The 23,577-nt window shown below is 40.6% G+C and overlaps 2 protein-coding genes across 3 annotated transcripts in view; one reads left to right on the top strand and one right to left on the bottom strand.

Moving 5' to 3' along the window:
* LOC129365827 (zinc finger SWIM domain-containing protein 6) overlaps positions 1–15,782 on the bottom strand; it is a 61,310-nt gene extending 45,528 nt beyond the window's left edge. For both annotated transcript variants that reach the window (XM_055039338.1, XM_055039339.1), the window contains exon 1: positions 15,277–15,782. In XM_055039338.1, the coding sequence (XP_054895313.1) occupies positions 15,277–15,709 (433 nt within the window). In that variant the 5' untranslated portion in view covers positions 15,710–15,782. The remainder of the gene's footprint in view (positions 1–15,276) is intronic.
* Positions 15,783–19,404: 3,622 nt separating this feature from the next.
* smim15 (small integral membrane protein 15) lies at positions 19,405–23,532 on the top strand. The gene is made up of 2 exons (XM_055039350.1): positions 19,405–19,515; positions 22,173–23,532. Exon 2 carries the CDS (start codon positions 22,205–22,207, stop codon positions 22,424–22,426), a length of 222 nt encoding a protein of 73 aa, XP_054895325.1. The 5' UTR covers positions 19,405–19,515; positions 22,173–22,204; the 3' UTR covers positions 22,427–23,532.
* Positions 23,533–23,577: the final 45 nt, after the last annotated feature.

Below are 23,577 nucleotides of genomic sequence, written 5' to 3'. Positions count from 1 at the left end.
AATTTAAAATGATGAAAATTAGTGCATGCACAATAGATAAGCTCTGCCAGATGACAACATGTTAGTGTTGAAGTTGTGACAGATAGAAGACTCAAACGTACCTTTTTAACTATCAATGAACTATGTAAAAAGTGAGTCAGCGGTGGCATCCACCCTACTGCTCTATCTCTATTTCTACACTGTCATACCTGTCATGTAGAGAGAACTTGATTAGTGGCTTGTAAGCTGTTTATTGTTTCGATATTAACTGCATTGTTATATCCTGATTTGTGAGTCAATGGGCATAAGAGCGTCTGGGAAATCCATAAACATAAAGATAAAAACATTTATTTTCATGTGTAAGAAACCATTTAAAAGGAAACCACATTTTCTACAAGCTGTTATGAAAGAAAGCTGGATTCATGTAAGTTCTAGTCATTTTGCTCTTTTGTGATTTTGATTGTTTCATATGCCACTTTTTGGTGTACTAAAAGTTTGTTCATTTTGTAGAACTATCAAAGGAGCAAACTCACCCATAGCCAATTTCAGCAGATAGCAGAAAGTCTGAACGTTTTACAGTACAAGGTTGTATTCAGTTAAAAAATCAAACCCTTTTTCCAATCTTTGTAACCACCACACCTAAACACGACTAGGTCACACTGATAACACTCTTCCATATGGACGCTAATAAATGCCTTTTTCAATCAGGCCTTTAAAAACTAAGTCATAGAAAGCACAAATGGGATTTAAAACTGTTAATTGGGAAGATTTACTTTCTATGGCACAACAAGGCAGCTGACAGGAAGAGAGGTGGTTCATTCAGGATGGGAGAGACCGAGAGCAAAATCTGTAACAAGTAACATGAAGGGTGAACAACTACTCTGTTTCTCTCTCACACACACAGACACAGTAGGACCTCATTTTTGCTCCTAAAAATTGATGACTTACAACAGGAAGACTAGACAGATATATTTTTTTATGCAATGAATGATACTCCCTGAACAGAAACCAAAATCCTTGGACTATCTGTATTGGCATGTTCAAGAAACTCAGCTACAAATTTTAAAGGAAAACAGTAATTTCAGGATTATTAAGTAAAGTTGGAGAAATAATAATAATAATAAACACCATACAAGCCTAAGTATGTTTATCTCATAAGTGTACCCACTGCTAAGTCTAACTTCTGAATTAAATAACAGAAGCAGCTTCTGATGTCTGGATACAGACCAGCACTGAGAGCAGGAGTTAACGAGGCCACAAACCTGGTTTGGGGAGTGCAGACAGAAGACAGAGTGTGGAAACATGCTCTGTCTAGATGGAGGCCATGCTAACACACTGAGTTTTTGTTTCACAGTTTCGGAAATGAAAGTGGAAAATCAAAAAGGAGGATGAACAGCAAACATGAGAACTTGTAAACACAAGGAGGCAATGCAAGAGAGTGCGGTAGGAAGGGTGGGAATGGAGTAATCAGGAGGAGAAGAAAAGGCAGGAACATGACAAGAGGATTAAAGAGCCCCAGAAAAATCCAAGTACGAAAGCAAATGACTAAAGAATTTTTTTTGTAGAAGGTCCTTAAAGACGAAACTCTTCAGAAAGGCAAACTAAGTTCCCTCATCAGTTGAAATCCTAGACCTCATTCTTGTTGAATCCCTCTCTTTCTTTTTGTCTCCATTGCTCTCATGCCTGGAGAGCCTTTCCAGCTCTATTCAGCCTGGCTCTGCGATGGGGTAATGAATGCATGTCTCACATGCCACACAGCCACGACATCATTGGACCAGGCACAGCCAGAGGCACCTTTCACTCCCAGGACCGCCTCCTTTTCAGTCTACAGTACATAGCTCACATGGCACTTGAGTTTGCTGAGCAAAAAAGGGAAGGGGGGTGAAACACCCTTTACTCTCTCTCTCCACTTCGATCTGGCTTAGATTCCAGAGTGCTCCACAAACGGAGAGGCCATACTCATTGTCCTTTGCCGGACTGAACTCTCAGGTGAAGAACTGCTTATTGGGATGTGCAAAGCAAAACATTCAATCATGCAAGTGATCTTTGCCTTCGGTCATGTGCTATTCATTGGAAAACAATAATGGAAGCACAGGCCTGTCTTTCAAGCAGAGTAATCAGCCACTGGAGGGACAGTCTGACCAGCTTGACCTTTGACTTCAGTAAATCCCTATGGGTCAAGTGAGGAGGTCAGCACTGGGCCAGCTCAATAATCGGGGGAGAGGCCAGTCAATGAGTGAACACCTCCATCAAAGAGTGAGGGTCAGTGGCAGGTAAACCCATGGCCTCAGCCGGTGTTTATTCTGAGGCGCCTCGGTGGTGTGTGTCTTAAGGCCTTTTGGCACAAGAGTGTGCACACAAGGGTGGAAATGAGATAGGGTGGGAATGATGACAGACGGGAATGTCATCCACCCTCTTCTCATTAACATGCTTCACCTTTATTCAGGCTGACACACTCACGGCCATAAACACCTCCACCGAGCCATTAACACGGACTCATACACTCATGCTCGTATTCAGGTAAAATAAACAGTAAGAGTCTAACTTTACTCAGCTGGGTGAGTCTTTGAAAGAGTTTATTTGGGTTCAAAATGAATTCACCCACATATATAAACGTTGGTATTTTGTATGAAGATATTACTTTACTTATGAAATTATTGTCCTAAATGGGAAAAAAACCTTTAAATTCCAGCACTTCTGGACTGTTTCACACTGAAATAGTTCAGAGGAATAGTTTTGATAGCCAGGAATGATTGCCAAAAAATGTCATGCCTTCATTTGTTTTGGTTCACTTTGTCACTGCACTTTTGAAAGGGACCAAACTGCCTGGATGGTTTAATGCAGTTAAAACTGAAAGTTTCTCCTTTTAATAATTCAGTGTCAGATAATTACAAATACTAATTCTTGAGGTAAGCCGAAATAGTCATTGGGCATCAGAAGAAAACAATTCTGAAAATATCAAATGTTGATTTCCACCACCAGAAAAAAAGAATAATAGATAACCTTCCAACCCATGAAATGTTAAAATCACTGAGCAACTATTTATTTTTTCCAGCTCATATATAAGTTCAAAAAGCATACTGCATGTCTAGGAGACGTCACCTACTCGAAGCAAATTACGTCACGGTTTTGGTTCAAGTGAAATGCGACCAATTTTCAGGTGGACTAGAGTTCATTAGTTTTTGTCTAAACCAGAGTTCAGATGAGCTTTGATCCTAACCCACAATAACCAAATGCTCTGGTATAACAGTGGTAAGCAAAGCATTTCTAATTAATTTTCTTATTGTGTATTTTTATGAGTGTTTTGTGATTTCAGAAGATCATAAACATACTGGAATCTCTTCCATCCAGTCACCCTTTATAACAACTTATCCATGCAGGGTCGTGAGGGGGACGGGTGAGGGGTTTGAACAGTAGTTATCTCAAACAGTAATTGAACTTGAGGCAGAATACACCCTGGGCATGTTGCCAGTGCTCAAATCTCATGTAAAACTGAATTAGATTTAATGTTATTTTTGTAAGCTTAATATTTCACATTCCCTTTCACTGATGTTTGGGCCAATTGACGTTTATGAAATATGAAAGATTATAGCCCCCGATCACAAAAATGACCTCCTGATAGATATTTATTGGAATCAAAAGCCTGCATTTCCTTACAATAAACCATAAGCACATTTTTTTAAACATTATTTTAAATCATCGATTGTCAAACTTGGTACAAAAAGTCCCTCTGGCAGATTTGAACTGATGCATTAATAGTCTCAGAGTAGAAGGATACATTTCACACAGATGTAGATGGAAACATAACAATAGAGGTTATGGGATCCCTATAAATATTATCTACCAGCAAGAGGTTGTCAAAGGTATTTTGATTTGATTAGGTTTAATTTGAGTTCAGTGAGTCAAGCACATTACTAAAAGGACGTACTTCAGATATGTACAATTAATAATATCCCAAAAAATAAAGTCCCATGCAATTGCCAAGTAAATGTGCACAAAATGGTTTACCTATGGACAAGAAAAGCAAAGAAATTGGAATGTAATTTAAAAATATAGGTAAAAAATTCAAGCAACATTTATAACCTTTGGGGGAGTTTTCTGAAGGTTTTTTGCCTCCTCAGGTAAAATAGCTAACCGACGTAGAGAGGATGTTTATTGGTAAAGGTTGAAGAATATGAGGTGTTTACTGTTGGACTTATACTGTCATCATGTGCATACATATAAAGTTTTTAAAAATGCAAGAATCCTCCGCTGCAGTGAGTAGAGTATTGGGCGTTTGTGCTTATTTCAGCATCCCATTGGTGCAAAGAGGAATTCATTAAAATAAAATAAAAGCAAACGGCAGAATCAGATAGGAGAATGCTTAGAGCTGCATTCCCCTGTTGTTATTATTGCCAAATCGAAGAGAGAGGGGCGGCGAGTAATAAAAGTCATTAAATGAAATAGAAAAAACGTCTTTTAATAGGGCCCTTGTCATTGTGAATTTAGTAGCCTTTCTATCCTCTGTTCCCTGTGCCTCAATGCCTGGTGGAGACTAGAGGGGCAGCAGCTCTGTGGAAGCAGGACTGGATTCCTAGACAGACTCAGCCAGCCAAAGAGCTGTGCTGATGCACACCCAGCAGCCACAGTCTGGGACAGGAGACAAGTCGGGCTGGATTGGGGTAGGGGACGTGGGCAGACATTACAGAGATCAGGCTGAAACTTTATTACTTTAGCTGGTTTAGTTAAATAGGGCCTAATGCATGCAACTCATGTAGTGTGTGTTTGAAGAGGTCCTTAAGCATTGGTTGCAAAAGCGCTGCAGTGTGGCAGATTCAAGGAAGATGGGCTTGGTCTTTGGTGTGATGATTTAAGAGGGAAAGGGAGGCAATAACTATGTCTGGGACCAGGAATAGTGCTGGGACAGAGGTTGGCTCCAGTCAGGTAGACAGGCTGGGAAAATAAGGGAACCAGACGTTGGTCCCTGTGGACGATGCCAGGGCTGTCTAAATGTATGTCTTGGGTAGAGTATTGCTGAAAATACAAACAGGAGGAAAAGATTGTATAACAGTGAATAAGGCACTCTACAGGACAATACATTTTGCCATAGGAAGGATATTTCCAAGTTTCTAATCTTTGCTTTTTGTAAAGCAAGCCATCCATCCATCCATCCATCCATCCATCCATCTATCCACCCACCCACCCACCCATCCATCCATCCATCCATCCATCCATCCATCCATCCATCCATCCACCACCACCCACCATCCATCCATCCATCCATCCATCCATCCATCCATCCATCCATCCATCCATCCATCCATCCATCCATCCATCCATCCATCCATCATCCATCCATCCATCCATCCATCCATCCATCCATCCATCCATCCATCCATCCATCCATCATTGAGAGAGAGGCAATAATTGATGGATCCATCATTGGCTTTCTCCTGGACAGATTACCAGTTTATCACAGCTGCCTAAACCAATTTTAGTGCATTCTGATCAGTTATTTAGAAATATCACATAATATATTTGTCACAATATTTTTGTCTTTCTTTTTTTAAATTGTATTTGGCACCTTATATTGGCAATAGCATGGCAAGAACAATTAAACTCCACTCTGTGTGTAAATATTTAAAGTTGAGATTTCCAAACAACTGCCAGCATTTCAAGTTCAAAAAGATTAAACAGGAACACTTTGCTGCACGCTGTTCAGGCTTCATGTTTTCTACTGTTTCTAGCATGTTTCTGAAACTCATGCTCTCTCTTGCATACCTGTAGTTCAGCCTGGCTGAACTACAGGATACTTATTGCGGATCAGTGTTTACCAATTTACATATGAAGTTCCTCACTGATACTGAAAATAGCTCCTCCAGAGTTTCTGACCAGTGAGTCAACAGTTAGGGTTCACTGAGTTTAAAGTCTCTTGATCATGAGGCAGTAATCTCTAATGTATGTATTTTGAGGTTCTTGGATGTGGGGAGAAAGCAAAAGAAAGCTTAGTATGTTCTGGAAAATTGATCCTCTATATATGCAATATGGCATTGTCATAAAAGAAGGATAGCCAAACTGATTTTATGCAACAGAACTAAATTTTCAGCAAACATTTCTAGATTTATAATCGCTCCTAGATTGTTTTTGGATTAGAAATATTTAATTTCCTTTTGAATGAAATAAATACTTTCTTACATGTAAGATATTTGTGCAATGTTTTCTAAACAATAATTATGTTGAACTAGAACTAAATACTAAAAACTCAGTACTAACTCACAGATAGCATACACAGGACATACTTTGTTTAACATTTACACAGCCACATGTGCGGGATCCGACAGGCTGACACAAAGCCAGGCTGGGCTAATGTGTTTCCATTACACAACAGCTGAAAGGTATCCCCTCGTCTTTCCATTCAGCCAACCCAAGGGGACAAAGGCCTGGAATCTGTTTCTCCCGTCCACTAAGACACACACAGCCAGACAGAGGGGACATTTTCTCTAAAGAACCTTTGCTTGCATTTATTTGCTGCCCCTTGCTATTAGATGGCCAGATGTTTATAGTTGCTCTGGGCTAAGGCATGTTTCCATGATGATACAAGCTCAGGGTCAGTCACATGCCTAAGGGAAGACCAGAGGTGCCAGATCCTGGACCAAATTGCTACGTCCACAGGCTCGCCATAGACTTGTTATATCTGTTCTCGTGTCGACAGGATATTTAAGATCCAATTAGGGTTGTCAATATTTTTCCGAACCATACGTCATAGCATGCCAGTATTTCTTTAGCTCCAAAGTCACAAGTTTTGTCCCTGAAAAACATGCTTTCCACATGACCACGGCATGTTTTAAAGCATTTTGCATCCTTGTCGTCAGTGGTAAGCATGTGGGCTCATTCTCAATGGGCATTGTAAAAAGATAAAGGAACTGCTCCTATCCAACAGCAAAACAAAACCAGATCCACCCACTTACAAAGAAACAGCCCACACACAAACAGGGAGAATAGGCCCTCACACACCAAAAAAATAAAAAATACAAAAAAATCTCTGCAGAGCCTGCCCATGTTTTGTAGAAGACATGTTCATGCAAGATTCAAGTTTTGGATCTCAAATTCTGCACCTTCGTGAGCAAAATGCTTCAGAAGTCAATATGGGTCCTCAAGAAGCCCTTTGAAAGCCTTGCTGGGGAAATTGAGTGTGTTATTTCACAAACGAGCTCAATGTTGCTCTAACTTTGGAAGCCAAATTTCTCCTTGCCATTTGGCTCAGAGCTTTTTCACACAAACAATAACCAACTAGTTTGCGCAGTGTTCTTTATCACTCCTTTGTTTTGTTGTCTTTCTTTAATGCTGTATTACAATGTCAGAAACTGTCATATATCCAGAAGAATGCTGACTGCCACAGCTGGCATGTGTTCTTACAGCTTTCCTTTGAGATAAATACAAGTTTTATGTTGAATCCCGTTTCACCCACTGTCCGTCATTCTTAGTCTGCAACTCTACATTTCTTTGAGGCATTCTGTTGCAATTGTCTCTGCAAAGAGGGAGGATAGATGGAAATATCTTTGTTGGCCCTAAACAAGGATTTTCAGAAGAAAAAGCTGTATTCACAAACATCCTTTCAAATATGAATATTTTCTCATTTAACTTTTAAGTGACAAAATAACTTATTTGGTGTCACAGTTATTTACTGTTAATCAGTAAAAACACACAAAAAAAACCAAACTGACTATACCTTAGTATAAAATATTTTATTGTCATAACAGCCATGATTATCATTTCAGTTCTTCTTAGAAACAATAAAACTGAAAATAAATAAAAAAAATAAATAAATAAAACCATATTTCTCCATCTCAAATATCTTGTTGGGAGGCCAGGGCAACTTGTTGCTGCACCCCAGCCATTAAGTGAGCTGAAAGAAGGCTACAAAACGTTTTCTATGCTTTTGCCCACAACGCTGATGCGCAATCGACTTGCATTTTAAATGCAGAGTTACGTTATTTCAATTTTATTACGACTGTGTAACTGACGGTATGACCTACTTTCTAGATGTTCCATAAAGTCCCTTTCATTTCCTTACATTTAGACTCACGGAACATGGCAAGATACAAAGCAGTGGTACAGCACCTTTACAAAGCATACTCTTTTGTTTTTGATCAAGAAAAACATGACTGGCCATGTTCAAAAAAACAAAAAGAGCACAACCCATCACTCTTATTATGATAACACTGTCTAGTTAGTTGTTAAAGATGGCTCCCCAAGCAGACAGCCCAACAAAACAACTACTTAATATCATCCCATTTACTCAAGCAAAACAACAAAAAAACACACAATATTCTGCTCAGCAAGACGTTGAATGGATTTTTCTTCTACATTTTTGCATGCAATCAAATTAATGATAAATACATGTAATAAATAAGTATTGTTATACCTGCAAGTTATGCAACTTTTGCACCAGAAAGAAAAAAAAAAGCTGCTTTCCGGTTTTAACTAGAAGCAATTAAATACCATAAAACTGCCAGAGAGGGAAATTGTGGTATTTTTACCTAACGGAATCGTACGACGAGAAGCTCATGCAGGTTTGTGCCATGTTTATATAACATATCTACTATCCTCTTGCAGTAATCAAAGAGATCAAATAATGTATCTGTGTCTTTAAGGGCAGTGCCTTTTCTAGGTGAAGCACTTTATATTTATTGTAATTTAGGCATACCTGATTTAAATGCCATAGGATACGTGGAGGAGGGCTGAGATGAGGAAAACTTTAAGAAATGAAATCCAACCAAAGAGAAGTCTATGTGATGATCGACTTTAGAAACAAACTGTCTGAAAACAAACAAACAAACAAAAAAAAGCATCCTTGTGCTTGTTATTTCACAATCCCGTTGACATCATGATGAAAAGGGGGTGAACTGGAGTAGATGACGCTGAAACCTAATTAAGATTCTCCAGAGCGTGAACAAATTAACCTGAGTTATGAGCATGCAGACGCAAAAGACAGATCTGCTCACACACAACACACACACACACACACACACCAATTTGTCTCTGAAATAGGTGGAGCAGAGGAGGACGACATTCACACTCAAACAGGCATGACCGCCATGGACATCCAGCGATATTTTAGGCAAGGGAGAAGCAAATTATTACAGGCTATCTTTTCCAGCAACACCACCGTGGAAAACACACCCAAAATAGTCGACAGGATATGCGACTCTGCTCTCCGTTCTACTTGAATTTAAAGCAGCCTCAAAGTGTCCACCTCATCACTCTGATTTGGGGCAGCGGCGTGAAAAAAATGACATGCAGCCTCATGTGAAAAATTAGCTTAACGGGGGAAACTGGATAAATAGGCTGTAGCATGTAGCCTATGCTAATGATATAGCAGAGAGAGACATATGCCAGGCATCAGTATGTCACTCCTTGGGGACATGGGGCTTACCGTAACAGGATAGTAAGGGTGTGTGTGCGTGCGTGTGTATGCGTGAGTGTGTGTGTGATGCTTGGCATTATGTTTTTTTTTTTTTTTAACCTCTTAGAACAAAGAAGGTGGGAGGGGGTTAGGGATATGAAGATGAAGGGTCAAAAGGAGGCGGAGCGGGGTTGTCTATGTTCTGAATAAATGAGACAAGAGGAGATGAACTTGACCCTGACTGGAGGGCTGAAACAGGAAGGAAGGTAATGAAGTGCAAACATGCTTTGTCATGCCATGCTAGAGCCATAGGATTAGAATTCTATAATTAGAGGACGGGGCTCCGTAATGCTAGCCTTTCTTTTCAAGCAACGATGAGCCGATGACTCTAAACTGCACAAAAGAAGAGGAGAACAGATGCTACAATCTGAACAGGAAGGTCTTGAGGTTTTTCTTTAACAGTGGGGTTGACGCTCTGCTGCCAGAGTGATCAGACTGACTGATAAGTTCAAAGACGGTGAAATGGTAGCATATTTCTGATCACCTCATCACAATTCCTCCTACAAGGTGGCTTGGTAGGCCCAGGTACCATGTGGGTCACTGGTGTTAAAGTACATGAAAAAGTTTTAAAGTTACTCACTCAAAAATGTTCAAAAGCTTACATGGCAACGTGCGAGAGAAAGTGCAGGAGCGATCATTTTCTTTAGTTGTGTAGAGCTTAGAATAATGGATCACTGCCCCTCCCTCTTCCATTGCTGTGCGTTGCTGGTCAGCTGGCTGAAAGAAGAATACTAAACTTTTTCCCCGCTGAGAAGATATGCTACTTTGGCTTTTTGAAAATGTTTCACGTCACAAAACGTGAAACATTTTGCAGTAAAGCGTTCCTTATTCATCACTCCAACGGATGTAACACTGCTGCAAAAATACAACTCGCAACTGCTGGGTGAGCAAATAACAAGCCAAAGAAGAGTGATTCTCTTAACCAGTGAACTGGACACAATAACAGCATTTCATCGTATCTTCTTGTTTTTCAAAATAATCATATTTATTTATGCTCACGTGGAATCAACAGTGGAGAAAATGGTAAAAGTAACAGTCCCGACAACACCGACAGTATTGGGGACTTCAGACATGTATTTGAAGTTCTCACGATGATGATAAATGCCCAATACTATTGAACTCCATACATGTACATACTGGTATAAATAAGTGTTGCTAAAAGTAGCTTAGCTCTGGTTTCCAACTAGCTCATACTAGGTAGGTTGGGTATTTGGTGACAATTGTGAGGTAAATAAGTTGTCACCATCACTTGCTCCTTGTTTACTGTTATCTCTACTGAGAGATCTGGGAATATTGTCCCCCGCAGCTCTCTTTTGAGAAGTTTCTCTTTGAAGAAAAGGTGAATGTGCTGCACAAATCATCTTTTTGGCTTTTAATTACATTCGATTTATCTAAATTTCTTCTGATTATAGCTAAAGACTACTCAAGTTCCTCAGTTCGATAATCATGGGTGTAATGCATGCCTTTCTCTCTATAAAAGAAGGCTCATGCCCGAAGCATCCAAACTGCAAGTTATGCCTGCACCGTATTTGTAATTGTTCTGTGTGGGAGCCTGCTGCTGACAGGGAGACAGAGAGTGAGTCAAGCTGTAAGTTTGCAGAAGCTAGCACAGGAACAAACCTGCACTTTAACGCATTCATATTCCTCTGGGTTTTCTCTCTGACAATCGCACAAGTAAATAAGGGCCAAAGAAAAAAAAAAATACCTCAGATGTTGCTGTGAACATTTTGTCAGCTTGTTAAAAGGCAATCAGGACTCTATTTAAGAGGAGCACCAACCTTGTAGTGCTTTACGGTACGCTGCAAATAGTCTGATCTGCCAATAGTATACTATAATTTTAGACTTAATGTGGTATGACTTAACACCACAAATGTAAACATGAGAATGAGAAACATGAGAATCTGCCCAAATTAATACAGTTTCAGTGAGGACGGAGAGCAGGAGAAAGGTGAGCAGAAAAAATAAACTGAAAAGGCCCAGCATTCAGATGCAAGCTGTCAGTTTTATGCATGTACATTTGCAAACAACAAATGTGGATCAAAGTGCTTTGCAGTCAAAGTCTAAAGACTTATTAAACATTCTATTAAGTGATTAACATATGTTTGTAAGGGAAAGAAAACAGGAATAAACATGAATTATGTTATGTTTGGGCTCCAGAAATGTTTGGCTGGTGAACTATGAACAAGAGTTAAATCGGTTTTAGAACCAGGTCTTGGTAAGGTTCCTCAACTCGGCACTCGCCAGGTGACAAATTCATCAGCGATCTGACAGTCGGAAGAGTGGGTTGGAGGTGCGGGCTGAAGGCTGGCTTGCATGAGCCCGTTATAAACGAGGAGCGGCGGATTGCTAGATAACACTTTGCATTCATATATGAATATTTATCCCGAAGGCTGGCACTGGAACCGATGAGCTCGCATGGGAGAAAGAACAAGCTATCTATCTCACTCTCTCCCCATTTCTGAGCCTCATTCTTTACTTTCATACATTCCCTTCACTTGCAATCACCATTTCAATGCCTCTCTTTCCTCTTTTGCATTTTCCACCCACATTTTCCCTCTAGGCTTCCCCTCTTTTTCTTGATATCACCCGATCTATTGCTCTTCTCCTTAAAAAAAGAAGAAGAAAAAAAAAACTACCCCCTCCAATCTCTTCTCTTCACGGCACTGATGCATGGAAAGAGATGGAGCAAAAGAAAAGGGGAGGAAAAAAAAAAGAAAAAGCATGTGATTAATGTCGTTGAGAAAAAAGATAAATAATCACAGGAGACTGGGGGCTGGTAGTTGGCCTTAGGGGAGTAAATATGGAGAGTTTTATAGCTGCTCACTTGGGAGTAAAGGGAGGCGAAGGAGGAGGAGACTGGAGAGGAAGGAGAGGAATACGGCGACAGCAGATCCATTCAAGTATATTAGTTCCCCCCTCCCATCTCCGTACACAATAACCTCTTCGTCTATCCTATTGCGCTACTGTCTTTCATCATCAGTGCTGAACCCCATCCCAGTGACAGCACAAACACACAGAGGGAACCGCACAAAGCCACGCATGCACCAACGCTCGCCTGCACACACCCTTGCAATCAGCCCAGGCTTCTTTTACAGGCCAGACCCACTGGATGTGTTTGATGGGGCCAATACATGTGGTGTGTGATGTGGCTGACATCCACACACACACGCAGCCCTCACCCCCGCCAAGCCCCCAGTCCCCACCCTCCTGCGCTCGTCCTGCTTTTAAGCCCTCATCCTCCAGTGGCTGCCTGTCCCCTGGAGTAGATTGCATCTTTTATTTATCATTTGCTCTTCCTTGGCTGTATCTTTCCCCAGCTAGTAAAAAAATAAAAATAAAAAATAGGAGAGAGAGAGTGTAAGAAATTCTGGGGCAAAAATCGCAATCAGCATAACATGCCCTCCTCCCTGCTGCGTTCTCGCCTGTCATTCTCCACTCTCTGTGAGCATGCGGGATGAGACTGACAGCCCGCACAGATGAAGACAAACACGTGCGTGTGTGTGAGTGTGTGCACAACCTCTTTCTGTGTTTTTTTTTAAACCCCCTACACCAAAAATATATTTAAAAAAAGAAGAATCACACAGACGTCCACAGAAAACAGAGTTGCACCGATCCGACTCCTCCTGGCCGATATGGATGTTCTCTTCGATCTGACCTGCTGACCCTGGTTACTGATAGATGCCTGTTAACTGTAGTTTTGAATCAAACTGATAATTACGATATAATAATTCATGATTTAAAGCACATATCTCCCTAACCCTTATCGGCTTTTGTTGACCTCAGAAACAGGGTGTCAACAACAATGCTACGACTTGATGAGATTATCAACCAAAAACAGTGAGAGTTTCTAGTTCTGAAGGGAAAAAAGTCTGATTTTTCAGCCTTTTATCTGCCAATCACCAATTAAAGCTGAAATGGGGGCTGAGGGGGTTGACTCCAGTCTCTGGACGATCAAACGGAGAGTCGCCAATGTTTTTTCCTCTCTTGTGACAAATACTGGTGGCAGGACTGGCTCTGAATTGAAAAAGGTCAAAGGAAAGAAAAATACATCCAAACGCCAAACTGAGAACTCATTGAGACGCAATGATAAAACTTACAATTACCAAAATGAGCCGCTGAGATTCTTTTTTGTTTTTCCCATTTAGATTCATAATCCTAAAGAAGCGACAAAAACAATGTGTAGACGACGACGCAGGACCGATCAGGATGGTTTTCTTTGACTTATCTATTCCGATTTTATCTGTTTCTTCTTCATCTGAAGACTATAACACCTGGGCAAAGAGGTGGTAGTTCTGAAACCAACAGAAAATAAAGGAATTAGAAAATTCTCCCCCTGTGAATATATCATCAGTCTTCACCAGGTTTTATTTTACTAAAAAAAAAGTGTATCCACAAACAGACGTGGTCGGTGCATTTAAAGAGCACCATATGTGGGAATTCTTAGCTTTGATGCATTAATTAGAAACCATAAATATGTTGTTGTTGTTGATGGGGATTTTTTCCAACATTTTACCTGCCAAACAGGAAAAACTTGGCTGATTCCGACCTCGGGACGACGCTTCGGTGGATCTCTGGTTGCAAATGATCTCGTTCCCCTCTTTCTGACTACTTAACCCAAAGCACACACACTTATCTACTTAGTGATGCCTCATACTTTTTTATTTCACCCCGGGCTGAGTGTTCAGCTTCCTCAAGCCCCAAAAAGAGTGAGCACATAAATGAGCCTAATGCTGGGGAATCTGGTAAACAGGCCAGCGAGAGAAAGGGAGAGGGAGAGAGAGAGGAGGGAGAGCTGCCTGCCTGTCTGTCTGCTCCATGGCTACTATTGTGCACTGCACATTCTCTGAGCCCACAAGAGCTGAAGCCATCTCCACAGATTCTTTAGGGGGGAGATAGTAAGCCAAGAAGTGAGATAGGAAGGGACGGGGGGGAGCAAGGGGAGAGAGAGAGAGAGATGGTGAGAGAGGCAGGGAGGGAGGAAGATCATGCATAAAATCTTGTTTACAGAATGCATTAAGATTCAGATGAACTGGGGAGGGTAATGGGATTAGAATCCTGAACCGCTTCCAAGGGTGGGGAGTCAGATTGACAGCTGAGTCTATTGCACTGACGAATCTAGTGAAATATTCGGTGCTCTGGCAAAGACAAGCCAGCCAGCCAAGAGGGGCAGGGAATCAGAGGGGGTTTGCTGAGCCTGGAGCACCTCTGTTTACTCCCAGCTGTACCACAAATAATGCAGCTGGAAGACAAAAACAACAACAACAACAACATATCGTTGTCTGTGTAGGTGCATGCAGCTTGGGCTTCAGATACATGTTGGAGAAGCTGGGGGAGAAGAAGAAGAAGAAGAAGGGAAAAAAAAGCTTCAGTGTGTCTCACAAAGATGTTTGGCAAACAAAATAGAAGCACTGTGGCTTTAAATCGCCGTCCCTCCCCAGCCTTTCTAAATATCGTCTATTTAGCCAGCGGTGAAAAGATATAGGGGGCTTTTGTCTGCGTACCCATTGGTGGGGGCATGGAGAGCTGGAAAGACACAAAAATAGGAACAAAGTCCTGAGCTTCCAATTGGAATTGCTCGGGGGCCATTCAATGCGCACAGCTCAGTGGTTAGAAACAAGGAGAAGTGGGCTAAAATTACGGGCTTATCTGAAAATAGGCTTTTCTCACACAGCTATAGGGTGGACTGGTGTGGAAATACCCTGCATTGTTTATAATAGGCACGGCTGTGGAAAAGAAACACAAGACCCCGTGGAAGGTCCACGGGAAAAAAGCAAACAGGGCGAGTGAGACGTGTTTTCTTTCTTACAGTCTGTTTTTTTTCCTGCATTATTGTGACGCTTTGGTCCACTCACCGACTTGCAAAACGTTGTCCACCCAGCCGCCCTCCAGCAGAGTGACACCCCGCAGAAAAGGCAGCTGGGTCTCGTCATTATTGTCCCCGCTAGATCCACTTTCCTCTCCCCCGGCGTTGAAAGAAGAGTACATACAGATCTCCTTCTCGCTTCTCGGGAATGACCAGTAAACGATCCTCCGCTGGACGGGCTCCGGGATCCTCTCGAACCGCTCCTCCACCCGCTGGAACGGCCACTTTTCCGCGACTCTGCGCGCCGCGATGTCGAGCAGCGACTCGGGGTTGTGCGTTTTCCCGTTCCCGGACCCTCCCGGAGCGGACCCCGCGCCGCCGCACGGGACTCCTCCAGCCCGCTGCCCCTGCCTGCATGCCGGGTTGTAGCCGGGCCGGCAGCAGAGCCGCTTGGCTGGGGGCTGCTGGACTCGCTCGGCCATGATCGCACCGCTTCCAACCTGAAGCGCAGTTCCTCTCCGATCATATAAACGGGATAAGGAAGAGAAAAGGGCAATCTCGAACCGATTGTTTGCCGTACATGGAGAGGCTGCCCTTATTTGGAGAAGTGGGCGGGCCTTGCGAGTTCCGTGAAGTCCTTTGTGTTGTCAAAGTAACGAGGATGGGCGGGGCCCTGGAAGGCAGCCAGCGCACGAGTGGCGCTATAAAAGGAACTGGAGGCGGAATTCCCGAACGTCGGCAAATCCTTTGTGAAGCCGTCCGGGAGCGCGAGGGCGGAGCCCCGGCGGCCGACGGCCTTTGAAGTTCCCTTTTTATTTGAGTTTAAAGGCGGGGACTTAATCCAGGGGCGGCCTCGCAGTTTCCCACAGGGGTAAGAGGGGCCAAGAAAACTGACTTTCTTTCCCCCGTCTTTGGAGGATAAGCTATCACCCAGAGCTCCAGTTTCTTCAGTGACTGATGGTTGATTTTGTGGCTTAGGTTGAAAAGGACTTTCAGCTGTCAGAGATAGAAGGAGGAGGAGGAGGAACATTAAGATATGAGGCGGACATGCCTGTCCACTTTGGTCACATCGCTCACATATAGGTCAGCTATAACACTGTTATTTCCATTTGCAACAAGTTCAAGTTAAAAAGTTAAAGCCAAGAAACCAAGAAAGACACAGATTCTTATTGCCACTACTTTAAAACAGTGACTCAAATAAGTTCAGTAGATACTCTTCATGCGAGAACGTGAAAATACAGTTTTAAAGATCGGTGCATATATATGAAAATTCACGCACCTTAACATTTTTCCACATTTCATTCTGTTTCAACCACAATCTTCAATATATTTTGTTTGGATATCATTTCTTAAACAAGCATAAAGTATTAAATACATGTGAAGTGAAAGAAAAAGGCGATGTCCCTAAATGAAGTGTCAACTGGCTTTCACAAATCTCCTTATTCAGAAATAGAGATACTGAATCTCAGTGAATCTCAGCGACATCTATTCCAAGAACACCTTAGAGGTTTGCTGGAGAACATCAGTGAACAAGCAGCGTTGTTAAAACGAAGGAACGGGACAGGCCAGGAAGAAAGCTCTAGAGAACGACAAAGTAAAGCTATAAAGGTTAGAAAACAATATCACTTTAAGCAGGTCAAAAAACACAGTTTGATCCAGTATTTGAAAATGAAGGAAATATTTCAAACCATTCCATTCCAAAGCCATTCGACTGAACTGACAAGGCAAGCAGGAGAAGTACTTATCAGAATAACCACTAAGAGACTCATAGTAACTCTGCAAGGTCAGGAGAGACAATATGTTGATAAAGGTCATCATTATTTATGCATAAATCTGCCTGTTATGAAAGAGATTGGAAAAGACAGCCATGGTCCCAAAATAAGTTGCATTCACACAAGTCATGTACGGGACTATTGGTAAAAATGGAGTTCTGGGTTAATAAGACCAAAACGTACATGCAAAGTGCGACATGTAGTGGAGGAAAACTAACACAGTACAGTACTCTAAATAAAGTATCCCCATAATAAAGCCTGGTGGTGGCAGCACCATCCTGTGGAATGATTGTCCTTAGTAAAATCGATGCGTCTACCCAGGAGGCAAACCTGTTTGAGGCAGGAAAAGACTTAAGACAGAGGTTCAGCTTACAGGTCAGCAGCAACCCTATAGCCAGAACTACAAAGGAACGATTCAGATCAAGGCATTCGTTCTTCAGAATGGAAAAATTCAGGCCTGAATCCAATTGTGATTCTTTTGGGGGAAGAAATTTAAGTTCAACAAATCTCTCCATCCAATCTGAGTAATATATAGGAAATGTGCAAAGAACATGGGTGAAGATAGGAGTTTATAGATGAAGATCTGTTGTTGCAATTGCCATGAAAGGTGGTCTTCAAAATCTTGACTAAGAAAGGCAAAACACAGGTGAATGAACAACTTGTTTCTACTCAAGATGTCCACGAGTAGAAACCATCTTTCAGTTTTCTACTCATGAAAAACTTAGTAAATAACAAACTGTTTTCCTTTAACGTCTGAATCAATTACCTCTTTATGTTAGTCAATTTCAGTTATTCAATCTATCGGTTTATTTGACGAGGAGATTGTACAATAACAATGATTTCTGCAAATAATATTTTGACAGGGGTTTAAGTTCTCTTTGCAAGGCAGTATAAATGCATTATGTTTTGCAATTCAAAGTGCAGCATTTCTACTTACTCATACATTAGATCCATTGATTCAAACATGATCAACTCATTTTAATTATTAGAATAATGTTGATAGTGTAAAGAGCCTTGCTTTTGTTTGAATAACACACTAACTACCATAGGGAGGGGCGGCTTTGCACTGCTTACCTTCTGGATCTTACTGTGTGGTTAGACATGTGAAGCTAAAAGGAATGCAGCTTTAAAAAAAAAAAAAAAAAAGTAACCACCTTGGGGATGTTTTTCTAAATTGTCTATAAACTCGGCCAAAACTATGCTGGTAAACCAGGATGTGTGCATGCAGAGCCACTATCTGGTGCATGTGTTCTCAGCTGCCCCTCTCCATCCTCTGTGAGTAAGTCTAAAAAGGCTGGCCTTTGAACTGCTCTGAAAGTGATCCATGCCTTATGGACAGAGCAGATGTGGCCTAACCTGATTTGGTTTCAATACTTCCCCACAGGAAGTTCACAAAGCCAACAGGTCCTCCTTTGTTATGTTAGTAATTTTTCTCAGAGGGCCACTGGAGCCTTATGGTCTTTTTCCCTTACAGTTGTTGCTATATAATTAGCTTTTTTCGACTTTGCCAAAACTATTTCACAGATTATTCAGTGTTGCAGCAGCAGATAAATGTCATCCTGTTCAGTATCTTTCAGGACAATTCACTTGTCTGTTATTCAAGTTCTGGCTGTAATCATACTGTTTTTGAAGCAATTTTGTCACACTTATGGTCTATATAATGAAGCATATTGACTCACTAAAAAAAACACAATTTGTGTCTTAGTTCACAGATGTTCAAATTCTTCATTTATTCCTAAAAATGAAATAAACACAACACTTTTGATTTCCTTTATTCATGGCCTTGTGGTTCTAAAATTCAGAAGTGAGATGCTGTTCCAGTGACTGCTAGTAAATCAGAGCTGCTGATGTTCTATATCGACAAAAACAAAAAATAACAACAACAACAAAGAACCTCTGAGTCTTACATTTACCATCTTCTGAAAAAGCTGATTTTATTGGACCCGGGGTTTATTGCTAACTTATAATATTGGAAGTGGGCGTAAAAGTTGTCCTTTATAAGCTCTGAAATAAATGAACGTTTTATTTCCAGGCAGGTAAACTATTGGTTCGACAGAATGTGATGATGAAAGGCTAAAACGCTGAAAAAAGACAAAATTAGGGTTACTTGTTAAAAGTTTTGGTTTTCAAAACTAAAGGACTACATTGCCCATCAGCCAAGGTCTACGTCATATCCTTTCACGAGTGAAGACTTGTGGTGCATTTAGGGCCTCTATGGGACGGATTCCCCAAAATTGAAGTCGTTCACTAAAGTTTGACACTGGCGCACCACCTCTGTTAAAGCTCACACTATTTTCATTGATACATGTCACAAAGTTATTCAAGACATACGTAAGTGCACATTATCAAACAAAATACAAGAACCGAGCATAATTAAGAAAAAAAGTAAAGACGAATTGCTTTTTCCCCTTTCTGGGGAAATGTCTTGAACGCATCAAATGTTGAAACGGTTCAAGCGAAACAGGGAGGAGCTGGTGGTTATTATCGTGGATGTGAACACATATTTATGCACTTTGGTGAGTTGATTTATTTCTTGTATTGTATTTTAAGCAATTATCGCCATTATGAAATCTTAAATAGACAATATTTTCTCCTGTTGCAATGCTTCTTGACCGAAAGTCAGTGATTTTGCTTTCGAAAGATGAGGCCTTGCAGATTGGCCTTATTAGCTTCGATAGTAGCCGCAGTGCAAATGTTAAACAAATTTTCATCAAATCAGTAAAATCTATAGTCAGTCTTTATAACGGAAATTATGTTTTTTTTTCGGTTTTGGGGTGTTGGTTGGAGATTAAATCCAGTGTAATAGAACCGCTCGGATTTCGATAAGTGAATGCTAGCAGCCACGGAGGATAATGCTAGTTAGCAAATGGCTATCATGTTTTCTGAACATTAGCCGGAAGCTGGTGGATAAAAATAACAGTATTTTTCATACATTATTTTAAGCCCCAGTCAGGTTCAATAAGCAAAGTTATTCAACTCCTCTTGAGCAAGGCGAGTAACACCGGACTTTGCATTGTAACACGACTTTTTCTTGATTTTACGGCAGTTTCACGACAATAAAAACTATTGGCTTTGCATTCTTCTTTAGTATGTAATGGAATAAGCTGCAAATAAAAGAGAAGTAAAAGAAAATTGCTTTGAGGTTCAGTTGTTATCCAGTCCAACTGAATTTACGTTGTTAGACTGACGAGAGAAGGTAAGCCACAGAATACATACAGTAATGATCATTAATAAGGTAAAATAATAATAATAAAAAAACAGAATATGAACAAGGCGTGATTTTAAAATAGACAGTGAAGTAGCCTGTTCGATGTGCAGTTTTAAGTCATTCCGCGTTTTAAAAGCGCTAGCCTCCGCTTGTTTCAGGCTGATCAGCTGACATGAATGAGCAGGAGGGAGTGGAAGAGTTCAGCAGCTCGGAAAGCAAGCCAGGGCAAGACCACGGAGAGCTTGAAAAACAAATACAACAACTTTAAAATGTAGGAGTGAGGCAAACATGAGAGAAATATTCTTATATCAGCGCCACCAAATAATAATAATGATAAAATATCCCACAGCAATTTGTACTCGCTGTAGTTGGGTAACATAAGAATCACTAACCCACACATAAAGTGCCTGTAAAGTAATCCAATCAGATTACTGTCTCAAAGTCCTTCCTTTATGGCTTTCTGTATTTTGGCCAACTCCCTTAACTGATCAAAACTGGACTTCACCACCATCCTCATCTGACCGTCAAATTCAAGGTCAGCCTCCACTTCAACCCCAAGTTTACTAATCTACTGTTGCACCTTGACTTCCTTAGCGAAACTGCTTTCTAAATGTTAGGTTAGGTGTGACAGATATCTCTGTTCAGTACACCTGCACCACTCTGTAAACCTGTAAGCAAACTTCTAATTACTACTAATTCTAGGTTAAAAACAGACATTCTTTCAAATTGGATATTTTAAATTTTTTGTAAAATCATAGTCTGGAAGCAGTAAGGCTTCATTGCTCTTTTTATCACATCATATTATATTATTGGTCAAATTTACTGACTGCCTCTCATTGAGGATTAGAACAAAGAACCTGTTAATCCTCATTTCTTTCTTTTTCTTTCACAAACAAAGACGTTTCTCAAATCTAAATTCACTTAAACTGGTTACGAAAAATGTGTAACTTTGCCGCTTGATTCTCAGGTGAAACCAAACATTTGAGCACAAAGAATGAAACTATTTAATTTGCAGTTAATCTCAACAAGATTTCTAGCATACACATTTCTAGTCATGCTTTGTGTGTAGATTTCCTGTTGATGAATTAATCACAGTTCTGATTATCGATAAACTGCTTTTCATTTATTTTGTTGAGTAGATTTGGTCATAATACAGAGTCCTGGAAAAAAAGTTTCCATAAAACATGTTTAGATTTTTGTCATGACATGATTGACTTCAGTGTGTTTTACTGGAATTTAATGTGTCAAACCAGCACAAAGCAGCGCATAATGGTGAAGCAAAAGGTTCCATGGTTTTCAAACATTACAGCAAAACAGTCTGAAAAGCGAGGCTTGCATTTGTTCTGTGAATGAACAGCTGCAAGTCTTTAGAGATATGTCTTGTAATAGTTTTGCATATCTAAAGAGTGATATTTTTGCATATTTTTTTTTTTTTTTTGCAAAACAGCTTTAAGCTCAGCCAGTCTGAATGGACACGCTCACACACAAATCAGGGCTTTCCAACTCCAATCTCCTCGGAAGCTGCTGTGTGAAAACTTTTAGATGCTTCCCTGCTCCAGTGCTTAATTGATTACTGTGGAGGCTGGATAATGAGTCAGTCATTTAATTCAGGTGGATTGGGACAGGGATGCATCTGGAAATTGTATTCAGTGTTAAATTTGGTGTCATCTAAGATTACCTTCTTCCACATGCTTGTACAACCGAACTCAGCTCTGAGGTTTTTAAAGCTCGGCATATTGCTTTGTAATATAATTCTGCTTTAAACTTCATTTGTACACAAATTATATATTTATATATAATTGTTTTTTTTTCTTCTCAATTTTAGATTTTAGTCCTCTTCTTAGCGATGTGCTACTTCATATTTGTCTATTAATGAAATCCTAGTAAAATATATAAAAGTTTGTCGTGGAAAGCTGATTATATGTATCTGTTGCTCTCAGCTGCTGACGGTCGTTTTCTTTTCAGGTTTGAGTTGAGGCTGGCCGTAGCTGAGCAGGATGATTGATGTGCGAGGATGGGCAGAGTACGTTGTGGAGTGGGCTGCCAAAGACCCCTACGGTTTCCTCACCACCGTCATATTGGCTCTGACGCCTCTGTTCATCGCCAGCGCGCTGCTGTCCTGGAAACTGGCCAAGATGATTGAGGCACGTGACCGCGAACAAAAGAGAAAGCAGAAGCGCCAGGAAAACATAAACAAGGCCAAGAGGAAGAAAGAGTGAAGCTGCCGGAGGAACGGGGGTCGCGATGGGGGGATGAAGGAACCGAGCGAGCGAACTCGTCCCAGCCCTACTGTCAACACCGGGCCTCTATGCCTCTTGTCCAAGAGGAAGGACGCTGGCCCCTTGGACTTGACAGTGGACAGTGCTGTCCCTGTGGGACTCTCCTCTGGTCAGCAGGAGCCCGGTGGTCCTCTGGTTCACTTTTTCTATAGAGATCTCTGGTTTGATCTGTGCAGCAGCTAAAACGTTGCATTCCATATTAACATCCCTGGTCTCCTGAATTAACCTGATAATAATAATAATAATGATGATGATGATGACAATTATGGGAAGATGCCTTGTATCAGTGACTTGCTATCAAAACTCAAACTTTCTGATGAATAAAATGTTCATGATTAATAGAATTAAATGCCTTTAATAATTGATTATTTTGATCCTGTACATCACAGATATGAATGAAGATATACTTTGAAAAATATTTCTAAATAAATCCAGGTGGAGATAAAATCGAGTGGAGCTTCCTGTATGTGTTTGATGACAAAGATAATTTTATTTCCGACTTTTTAAGGTTCTTATACTGGGATTGCGTTAACTGCCCTGACCACTCTAACTTGATTTTTTTTTTAAGGGAGAATATAAAAAGAAAACCGTTTTGTATCAAAGGCTAATGAATGAATTAACAGATTATCCCCATTTCTGCATCAAAATAAATATCTTTAACCTTTATCTGAATATCAAACTAAAAAGGTTTTTACTTAAAAGCTGTGTAAGGGTTTGACAGAAAACGATGGTAATTTTTAGCTTTGATATATGAATAAGGAAAGAGCATACATTTTGTGTTTAACTTGTGGAACGGCAATTAACAGAAAAGATTTTGATCTCTGATTTTTGATCTGATTGTGTTCTGCTGGTGACTCAGTACGGCTGTTTTTGGTAATAAAGCCTGAGTGGCAAATATTTGTATGACAACAGCTTTTGTGTCTAAAGTGTAAACGAGAAGACATCTTGAAGATTGAATTTGAAAAAATTTGAAAGTTAAATGTACTTAATTTTAACCCATCATATCTTGATACAAGCAATTATTAAAACATTGAGGTTTTTATAAACTGAGTTGTCCATTTTATGCTTTTAGCACATTCATTTTGCACATC

Source organism: Poeciliopsis prolifica, unplaced genomic scaffold, assembly GCF_027474105.1.
Source record: "Poeciliopsis prolifica strain line A6 unplaced genomic scaffold, Auburn_PproV2 SCAFFOLD014, whole genome shotgun sequence".
In the NCBI taxonomy this organism is placed as follows: Eukaryota; Metazoa; Chordata; class Actinopteri; order Cyprinodontiformes; family Poeciliidae; genus Poeciliopsis; species Poeciliopsis prolifica.
The sequence above is the reverse complement of the archived record's forward strand: the minus strand, read 5'-3'. Positions and strand labels throughout refer to the sequence as shown.

Coding starts and splice junctions, on each gene's coding strand:
- smim15 (XM_055039350.1), top strand. CDS start 22,205: ATGATTGATGTGCGAGGATGGGCAGAGTACGTTGTGGAGTGGGCTGCC.